The 11,416-nt window shown below is 28.7% G+C and overlaps 1 protein-coding gene across 1 annotated transcript in view; it reads right to left on the bottom strand.

The window, feature by feature from the left end:
- The window catches only part of TRIADDRAFT_56599 (uncharacterized protein), a gene marked incomplete at both ends in the record, with an annotated part of 9,581 nt that extends 4,895 nt beyond the window's left edge, over positions 1 to 4,686 (bottom strand). Inside the window, 9 exons of the mRNA XM_002112471.1 lie at positions 1,377 to 1,448; positions 1,785 to 1,862; positions 2,656 to 2,727; positions 3,340 to 3,411; positions 3,860 to 3,931; positions 4,005 to 4,076; positions 4,181 to 4,252; positions 4,455 to 4,526; positions 4,619 to 4,686. Of these exons, the coding sequence (XP_002112507.1) occupies positions 1,377 to 1,448; positions 1,785 to 1,862; positions 2,656 to 2,727; positions 3,340 to 3,411; positions 3,860 to 3,931; positions 4,005 to 4,076; positions 4,181 to 4,252; positions 4,455 to 4,526; positions 4,619 to 4,686 (650 nt within the window). The remainder of the gene's footprint in view (positions 1 to 1,376; positions 1,449 to 1,784; positions 1,863 to 2,655; positions 2,728 to 3,339; positions 3,412 to 3,859; positions 3,932 to 4,004; positions 4,077 to 4,180; positions 4,253 to 4,454; positions 4,527 to 4,618) is intronic.
- Between the last annotated feature and the right edge of the window lie 6,730 nt (positions 4,687 to 11,416).

Raw genomic sequence — 11,416 nt, 5'->3', positions numbered from 1 at the left:
GATCTTGTATTATGCACTTACAGACTTTTAGTGAAGTCAGTGATGAAAACGTTCCATCAAGAATTCGCAGGAGCTTATTTCTTTCTAAACATCTGATATTACATGATATGAAATTCATTAGTCATAAAAACAAATATCGCTTGTTGTATGCTAATTAACTTCAAACATAAAGCTACATTTCATTTCTTATGCAAATTTGTAAATCATTATCAGGTTTTTAACATCACATATCCGTAACCAAGCATTTAAAATTACGATAGAAAAATTTCCTATATACATATAATCTTCCTTAACTGATAAATATTGATTATATTTCTTTGAACAATCCTATTGCTTAAAGAACAGGAATACTACTGCTAAATTATAATCCAACATATTTATATATTCGGAAATATCTTTGACTAAAACTGTATTTTTGTATTACTAATTGTTACAGTGTTAAATACTGTATTACAGTAGAAATAACTATGTTAGGATAATTCTGTTAGACTATCCTTATTTAGTTAACTTCTAATTTGGATATACTGTGTTTTAATATAGCACTGACTTTTTATGACAGTGATACTTATACACATACTGAAATTAATAGTTATAATAGGGAATGCAAATCATCTACTTACAGTTCGAATCATTGTGATTGTAATATACTTATGGTAGACAGTAAATTATCATGGAAATGTTCCGTGATAGGACATATCGTAATCTGACTATTCTGTATTAGTCATTATATGTCAATATTCGTAAATACTGTTGTCTGCATTAAGGGAGCAGTAGCTAAAATTAATACCTAATTCAGTAAATGATTCCAATATTAATTGTATTAACTATGACTCATGAACTATTGAGGAGTAGTATATAAATGCAGTATATCGTGAAATAAAGATAATTTCTCCAACTTAGTGTTTAACGTAAAATACGAGGCGTTAAAGTCTTAGTGTAGTCTGCTAGTAGAACAAAAGTGTTCGTGATAGTACAGATATCGTTCCTTGATACGAGGTTCAAGGAATTGACTTATTGATCGTATATTGCGTTATCTTGTTGCAAAGCTGTTTTGTGACACTAATAAACTACAAATTTTGACAGCCGTATGGAGGATTTTTGTTATTTCTTCTACTGTCGTTTCTAACGATCTAAGCTTCTATTCCTATTATTAAATATAGACTATAGAAATTATATCTTTGATATCATGTTTAAATTGATTAGATAAATTGGATATCTGATGTGCTATAATTTTAATGCTTCGACAATTTCCGGAATTGTAAACTCTCGCTTGAATACTCATGTAAATAAATCATGTTCAAGAGGAACAAACTATAAAATTTAAGCAGATGTAATGACAGGTATGGACGTATTCACTATATATAAACTTTACTTACAAAGTTTGTAGTGAATATAACCCATCAAAAGCATGTCGATCAAGAACGGAGATAAAATTGTTTTGTAATTGCCTAAGTATCAATAATTGATGCATATTAGTACAAATTTGATTATATAATTCAGAATAAATCTAGTAAAACTTTTGTTATCGAAGTATTTTATCTTAGAATAAGGTAAAATATTTCAGGTCACTAAATAAAATGAGAGGGTGATATAGCAGCTGACATCGCTTTACTATCAATATAAGGCTAGCTAAATTAGTAACTCAGAAGAGCGAACAGAAAAGCTGAAACATAGAAGAAATATCATTTTAATCGGGGAATTTTTGGACCGCATCGTTTAGCATTTCAAACCATAATACCAATTGATGCTTCTATTCTGCGTAAAATTACTGCTTAGATACTTACAATCGATTGACATGGCTTGGATCTGAAACATTAAAAGCGTATGGGGGTATATAACCTATTCCATTTGAGGATAAATCCCTATAGGATAAAATACGTATACCGAATTTTTTTCAGGAGGATATACTTAAATTACTTACACTTTATATTATTCATACTTAGTATACAATATTTATTATAGTATTATCTGTATAATATTATAAGGTCATCAAAATCTTACATAGACTGTAAATGAAATAAATTGTTGAAATTGTTGCTTCCAAGGCGTTTTATGCCGCTGTTTGTCAAGTCCCTATCAATAAAGTGTGGTTACTATAGATCTAACAGCTGTGTAAGTAAATCATATATCAATTATAAGCTAACAATTGAATTTTTCCTAGGATGATACTACTAAAGTGACGCAATTTAATTTAAATAAGTTGGAAAACAACTAACAAAGTTGCTAAATTGAATGTAGACCGGAATAAACCATATGGAATGGCATCTAAGGAAATCGCTTTGAGTCTCCTAAAGTTATATTAGAGCCATATGTTAGGACAGTAATATAATTGTTATACGTTGCAACTACAACAATTCTAATCAACTACAATATGATATAATTCTAAACTATGTCTGTGTAGTTATTCATTAAAGATTAGCAGATTTACTATAACTTGAAGACTGACAAATAAAGACGATAAAATATATAATTTTGCTCCATTGTATCAATTAATCAATTAAATTATGCTTGGTTAATAGTTAATAGAATTTTAAGTTAACTTTTAAGTTTTACTGTTTATAAAATAGTCTAAGGAATTTCTAGTACTAGTAATAAAGATATCCTATTTTGTATTTATTTTAATAGCCTAAAAGTGTAATAAGTGCTTTAACTTACAGTATCGTTAAATTATGTAAATCATTTAAAGCTTGGCTAGCAATCCGATGTATTGGATTGCTGGAAATATTTCTGAAGGATAATTCAAGAATGCTTTATGATATTTATAATACTTTGATAAGTATAAGAACTAATATTTAAAGCTCTTTAAAAATTTAAATGCCGTAAAACGTTATATATTAATAAAGGAAAAATTTTTTCATAATACATTATATTTAGGCTGTATAATCCCGTAAATGATTGATCGCTTATCGTTTCAATCCTGTTTCTTTGTAAGTAACTAAATGGTAAGAGATATCATTAGTTCACTAGCTTGTACTTTTTTGTAAAGGTATATATATATATTTGGTAGTAATAGTAGTTTCATCTTAATCCCTTACAGTTCTTTCAATGTACTCAAATTGGAAAAGTAATTGTCCTCGATCGTCTGCAGTCGGTTATCCTGTAGCATTCTGTCAAAGTTGCATACTTAAATAGGTTTGTTGATGTATAAATGCAATAAAGATACTGCTCATTAAACATAAAGTATATTACATTAATTTGATTCGATTAAGGTGTCTGAAAGCATTAGGGTGAATATCTTGGATTTGATTGGCATCTAGAAACCTGTAGAAAACATTGGACACTTTATGACGTTTCAATACAACTTAAATTTTCTTCTTAATTGATATAATTAGCTCTTACATTTCTACTAAATTTCTCAAGCCATAAAATGAATTGGAGCCAATTGTTTTAAGTTGATTTTTAGCTAACGATCTGAAATTATTATAGTGAGTGATAATTGTTTCAGTTGCAATTGCTTCAATCCGTCATTTAACTTTAAAAACCACTTAATCCATTTCATGACAGTAATTACAACTTCGGAAGCTTGAAATTTTATCTTCTTATTTAGAATTTAAAGGACATAACATACAGCATTGTATAGATTGCTCTGATTGGATATTTTGGCTTTTTAAAAAGATAGGCACAATAGTTATTATTGTAAGCCTACATTTGTTATAATATGTAATTTGACTAGTAGGAAGTTTTGTTCGAGATATAAGCATTTTGCTCGATAACATCGATTCATGAATAATGCATACATTACATTGATTGTATGCGAAGACATTAAAATTTAGTTCATTATCAATATGAACAATTATTGTTATTACTACTACCGGTAAAACTTAAGATGGTAGGTATTATCAAAACGTTAAATACATACACTCCATATAAAGAAGTCATGTCTTTAAAGCAATAATCTTCAACAAAGGATAATTGATTAACGGATAAATCCCTGAAAAATGAACCATGGTATTTATCGCATCTTTTTCAATTACAAATTTTGATTTTAATTATTGCTAGCTTACAATATCTGTAATGTTCGCAAAGTCGAAAATACTTTATGATTGCATCTTTTTATTCGGTTGGCTCCCAATTGCCTGTCGAAGATGAAAAATATTTACGAGAGCTAATTAATCTTAAGACTGGATCTACCTCAGCCAAATATTGCAAAATAAACTGCAAAGTCAAATTCTAGACTAACAAGAATTGAAGTTTCCCAAGATTATCAAACGTTTTTTCGTTCAGATTTTCGATAAAGTTAAAAGCTAAAAAACTAAATAATAGAAACAAGTACAGGTTATGAATTAGCAGACAGATCATAACAATTAATCTGTGTTATAGCAAATTATCGTAATATTGGAAAAATTATTATGACATGATTATTAGATATTCTTACAAGCGAATTGTTTACTGGTTTATATTAGAAAAACTAAAACTGATTTAAATGATTAGTTAAGTAAAAGAGAAAATCTTACATTAGCTCCAGATTCGGTAGATTAATAAAAGCGCTTGATGGAATTGTTGTTAACTGATTACCAGATAGGCGCCTACAAAATAGAAAATGTGCTAAGATGATATAGAACTTCCTATTAGGTTTTTCTTTATATTAATAACAGAGCTAACAAAATTTATCACTTACAAATCGGCTAGATTGCTTAACCCGTGGAAATGTATCCGATCTAGGCTTGCAATATGATTGCCTGACATGCTCCTGCGATATTTTATCAAATCGAGTACTATCAACCGCAATTCGCATAGTAGTTTTATTCCTGCTGTTATATTCTAACACTTATATGCTTAAATTATCTTCGGAAATATACCCAATTAATATCTCGGCTAATGAAGAAATTTTTTCTACTTTAGTCATTAATATCTAGACTGCTATACTTTGAAATATCATGTGCAGAAATGAATATGCAGAAGTAAGGTGAAATCGTTGGAGAAAGTTTGTTGATAAAGGCCAAAACTATTTAAATTTCTTACCGTATATTATGATTATCGATACCTGAATTACCACACATAAACCGAGCTTTACACCTAAGGTAACTTCAGTTTGTACAACGTACTAAAATGATCCTAAAATGTTTCTTAAATCAATTAGAGTATTTGCAAGCGATAACTATGTTGAAGTCTATTCAGAATTATTCCTCTAACTTTCTTAAAATCAAGAATTGACTCAGCTTTAGCATTAATATCGTTATAATTCGCTAACAGTCTCGCGAATAAACAGTCTTTCAACTAATCATCATTGAGGACTGTTCAATCAAATTCAGTAAGCGCCTTCTGAAGGCATTAATCAGCTGCAAGTAACCCTTTTACAAGGCAGATTCTGATGGTATTATAGGTATTAGTAGTTTCTACAAATAGATATAATTATTTTTAAATAGTTCTAATGCTACTTACAAAGATGTTAAACTTTTCAGAGCTGCAAAGACGCCATAATCCACGGAGTGAATTCGATTAAATACAATTTTCCTAATTATAAATGTACATCAAGAAATACCTGCCTTTAGTAACAAGCCAAATAAATTATGCCGACATCAATAAAAGATGTGAATGAGTGACAGCTTACAATGTTCGCAAATTTTCTAATCCGTAGAATGTTTCCGGGGATTTCAAGCTATCCAATTCATTATAGGTAAGATCCCTGGGGTGTAGTCATATAAATTATATTATTTGGCAGTTATATAGTGACTTAGCACAACTAACCATAACTTTATCTATATTTAATTGAAAATGTGTAAATACGCTATAACGTGAATGATTACCTTATGAGATGATTAATACAATGACTTACAAATTAATAAGATGGCTTAAATTTGAAAATCCGTAATCTTGCAAACTTCGTATTTTACTATCGACTATAGTACTGCAACAAATATCATTAAATTTTTAAAACATATTTTGGATAAAATATAAATCTACTAGCTATAAAGATCATCTATAATCACATTTTTAACATTAAATTAAAATTGAAAATCAGCCTTACAGGTTTACTAGATTTGCATAGCTAGCAAAGCTATTAGATCTTAATGTAATAAGATTTGCATCTACGATAGACCTAAGAATATAATTAGAATAGATAATATTAATAAGACTCCGTTTGTTTTAAAATAAATAAGTGATTAGGTTTCAGGTAATCAAAGATTTACAGTTTTTACTCTGTTACTTACGAAACAATTATCAGTGATAGAGAAAATTAAAAACCAATACCTCTTTTCACAGTTATCAGAATAGGTAATGATATTTGAATATGATTTTGCGGATAAATTAATTAATAAAAACTACAGAGTATCTTTGAGATAAAATAAAACTTATGCTGTTTGCGTTTTCTGTAAATTAAAATTATTTATGAGCGAAATATGCGCTAATAAGGCAGTAAACTAAATACGATGAACTAATTTTAATCTTATGGTATCTTTACTATAGGGTAACAGAAGATAATTTTACAGTAAACCAACTATCCTTGACGTTATGAATGGCTCATTGAACGAAGTCGCTGCGCAATTCATTTACTTCATGTATTAAATCTCATTTTTGTTGTAGTTTATTATTCTTAAGTCAATGCCAACGTCAATTATATGTTATTCTTTCATATTGTGTAATAATAACACATTATAATCATTTCAATCCTTGAGTGTACGGATACGGAGAACAAAATTAGCTTTAATTTGAATTGTTATTACCTTCAGAACTTAATGCTTTACAATATCAATAGATAATATCTATTCTCGAAATCGGATTATCTACTTGTAATTCGCGACGCAGTTCTTCATTTAGTAAAAATTCTGAGTATTTATTTCGTGATGCGAAGTATATAAATAAAGACCCACGGTCTACTTTTTGTCTATAATTATAATTTAAATGCTAATTGAAACTATTTTTGATAGCGTATCACGGAATTATTATATCATGGAGCATATAAGCTATGTATTTTAGTAGTCGGACGTATCTAAATAGATTTATATTCTGTTGCATGACATTTCCTGCTAGAAAGTTTGCATACCTCTAAAATTATTTTATTATTTATACTCTACTCATTAGGACCTATTTATCGTCGTATTATGTATGATGCAATAAAGAAAATTATACACTTGGAGTTATCAGCATTGAAGTTTAACTTATTCAAGAATTTTAGTGAACTAGTGTTGCGTATGAAAAAGTATTGATAATTTTCTTAGCTTCATAAAAGCCAAACTTTAAGAGGTAATGTCAGTAACTATTGTACTTGTTTATATGTATACTACCCTCTGTATAGCTGAAGATGTTTGAACAGTAAAAGTCATTGTGATTTGACATATACGAGAATGTTTAATTTAAGTTTTAAAATGTTTGTAACGGAGGAAATTTGCCTCGAGCACAACAGTAATAACAATATCTTGTCTTAAAAGCGATTCACTATCCTGTGTAGCAAATGATGGAAGAATCATTACTGTAAGTAATCATAATCTTTGTTATAAAATATTTTTAAGCAATTCCGAATTGGCGATTTTTTAGGCAAAATTTGATGTATGGAAAGTAAACTTCCCATTCAAAAGATATTCGTTTCCTCACAGCTATTCAGTTGAAAAATTAATTATTCAAGGAAACTTGGCAGTAGAATCATATGCGTACAAGTACGTATTCTATCATTAACTATTTAAATTGGCATAGTTATTTCTGGGTGCATAGTTATAGTATCCCCATGAACTATAATTGTAGAGAAGGCCAAGACATATACAAGCGAAGCAATAATTTAAAATAGAATAATCTGCAGTATGTGGAAATGTATCTAATGGTATATAATACCTGAATTCTATAGATTATCTAGTTCTATAATATGGCTTCGGACTGTATCGATATAAATTAGAATATACCAAGTTATAATATTGCCATAACTGAACATTAAGTTGCATTAAAGTAGTAGCAACTGTATTTTCTCTAACGCTATATTTTTATATTATCAACCTCATCTATCTTATTTTTTATTTCGATGCAACGCGATAATTATGTTTTAGGTATGATCCGATATTTAAATGGTAATGTCTTTTATGAAGACGCGGGTCACATCTGCTCTTGTTATGTTATGAACTAGTGCTTTCCATATTGAAATTAAAAAAAATCTCTCTTCTTTAGTGCCATTGGAAAGCTCAATTAAGGAAGCAAAATTATATTAGACGAGAATTTTTTCTATACATTGTAAGCGGTATCATTAAATCATTTCATTTGCGTAATATGGTAATGACATAACACATAATTATTACTGACTGGAGTAGACATATCGACAGTACGTCACAATAATTATAAATAATTCTCGGCCTTTGTCATTTAAAATATTTTTTAACTTTCGACTTATAGTAAATGTGAATATTAATTATATCATCTGGATTTAGATGTAGCTAGCATAAAAATTTACCTTATGAAAAACTCCTTTTAATCCTTTATTAATGTTAATTAAAAAGAATTAGATAACTATTAATCTATAAAATTTAAAGTATAAAATTTAAAGTTTAAGAAAATATTACGTACTGGTTGCATTTCCTACAAATTGTTTGTAAAGTAATGTAATCAATATCATGAAAGACGCATCATGACTAATCAGGAATTAATTTATTGGTAATTGCTATCGATTGTTGTTAAAGCTATTTAAAGGCAAACCCCTAGATGAACGATGGAGACAAACATGAAGTAAGAAAATTTTATGAGGAAAGTTGGATGGAAATAAAAGCGATTACAAATATTGATTTGTAACCTTAAAGTGGTTGGAAATTTTGAATTTGATAATTCAGCTAGAGTTACTTGAATATTTATTATAATAGTGACTGTATCCGCTTCCACTTCTTAAAATTCAAATTCAAATAGCACTGCGTTAACAACGAATGTTTGTTTAACGTATGTAAGAGTCGCTAACAAAGCCACGTGATTCATAATCAGTTGTCCTACTAAAAGTTTTCTAGTAAAGATAAAATTCTTTCAGTACAGTATCACTAATTCTTATGGGCAGTATTCTTGATATTGCCAGTGGTAAACCTAAAAAGCAAGTATCAGTAATAGCAGATACCTTGCTTACGAAACTTAAATTTGAAAAGTCTGAATTTAATTTGATTTCCAATTAACAACTCAGTGCAATATCGTCTCAGTTAGAATTACTGTGCCTATTTCTACTTAGAGCTGAACACTCGTAAGTGTTAAGAATTTTAATAATTGAGCATTTCGTTATGAAGCAAGGAAAGTAAAAGGTTATATGCATGTCTAATCATTTAAAATGTTCATTCTGTATCTCCAGATGAAGTCTCTTTTTAAATTATTTTAAAATAAACAAAATCATCGCCTATTACAAATGGAAATTTATACAAAGAAATCTAACTAAGTCTAGTAAGTTAAAAACCTCGAGCCTACTGTCAGAAATTCCCTCTCTTACATTTACCAACAGTACGACTATAAATACTGGCAATCTTCGCCTAGTCAGAAGGCTATGGTAAATTATACGCCCCACTGTGATGAAACTAAGCCAATCCTTAATAAAAAATTCTACTGATTTAAAGTAAATGTGAATAAATATTAATTGTTACTACATAGATGATACTATAAAACTATAAAAACTTAGTAGATAACGGTGGTATCAATGAATACCAAATTATGTTTACTATCGAAAATAAGATAAGTAATTTACAAAAGTCACTTCGCGATGTCGCCTTAGTCGTTTTAATTATTTCACCAGTGTTATCATTTGATCATCGCTTACGAAAATTAATCTTAACACATTAATTTAGCAGAATGATTTTCATACTGGTTATTTATTAATTAGCATAAATACCATCACTGTCTCACTCATCTTAACTTATCTTTTTTTAATTTTGTTGGTACAGGCCTAAATTTTATCTAATGAACGAATTTTATAATTTTTCATGACGTTTTCATCCTTTTACGTAAAGTTCTAGACGTCTACGGTAAGGACAGTACGTATGCTGCTTCTTATAGTTTTAAACTTTTTACAGCTTCAATGAAATAGATATCTATACGGTAGGTATCACAAGAATATTTTTATGCTAATGGAACAATAGAAACGCGGTAAATAATCCTACATGTGGACACAAGCAACAAATTAAAGAAAATGGATTTGAATCTAAATGACATTAGATGTAATCTAATTTATTTCTACTTGATTGATTTTACAAAAATATTTTCAGTGATTGATAAAGTTATAAATAGATACAACTCATATGACAGCAATTAAATCTGTGATGAATTAATATAGACGCTGCATAACTCTAAATAAATTTCTGTCGCTTGTGGCTACTATCGAAAAAGTTTTAAATATCAATCTAACTAGTTATATACCGGTAACAGTTAGGGCAGTGTATATTGGTTAATAATATTAATTGTTTTATTTTAAATCTATAAATCGCTTTAGTAACATTGATGATAAATGTGAGAGTTTTACTAGTAAGCTTTAAGCCCTCGATTTTCTAAAATATTAGGATCATCAGCGTGTTTGTAGTAGTTGAAAGAGGTTGTAATGCTAAGCTCACTTTTACATCATAGCAATTTGCACCTATTCAATTGCATTATGATTTTTTTGTTGTAGTTTTGAGACTGGCTCGCATAAATTTGATATTTGTAAGTAAGGTTGAAAATAAAATCGAAGGAAAATCTTTTAGTACGGTATCAGTTATTTACTGTGTTCGCATTCCGTGAGGTAATAATAATCAGAGTACCTAGAATTAATATAGTTTAAAGCCTAATGGTAACATTTTAGTATTTACATATTGATAAATTAGAATCAAAATGTTTTAATAATAAAATTGTTAAAATTTTACTTTTGTCGCCTAGCCCCTGTATTTCTACTCGGAATAATAAATGTAATTCTTAGCCCAAAAGTTTTTTAAGATAATCTTGATCTTCTTTTTACAACGCAAATTCACCTTCCCTGAGTAGGTGGTTATTTCTTATGTTATTATTAGCGCTTATTAATAAGAACAGAGACGAATTAGTTATGTGATCAAAAGAATAGGAAATGTCGTCATTCTCTTTGATTGCAAAATTATTTTTCATTTAAACTCGTCTTGTTATCACATAATTGTGAAATTATAAGTAGTAACAATGAAACAGATGGCAATAAATTTCGATTTAGATTGATGTAACAATAAATAAAATTGCCTTGCTTCTATATACCGAAATAAATCAACCTATGCAAAAACAATGAGTGCTTACATATTTCTTCTCAATGTTATCTTTACTAAGAAGGATATACAAGCGTAAAAAGATAGCGATTCATATCAGATTTTGTAGTCTTAAATATCCTTTTAACCATTATTTTCAACATCTTCCTGAAACCTTTTTTTAAATCAATCTTTAAAAATGGAACTAAAATACTTTAAATATGACATTTCCATTGAATTTAGTATATCATAGAAATATGTCAATAAAACATAAAGGCTAACTTGGGCAGGTCTTG

Source organism: Trichoplax adhaerens, genomic scaffold, assembly GCF_000150275.1.
Source record: "Trichoplax adhaerens TRIADscaffold_5 genomic scaffold, whole genome shotgun sequence".
NCBI lineage: Eukaryota > Metazoa > Placozoa > Uniplacotomia > Trichoplacea > Trichoplacidae > Trichoplax > Trichoplax adhaerens.
Note: the sequence above shows the minus strand (reverse complement) of the source record. Positions and strands in the feature narration are given on the sequence as shown.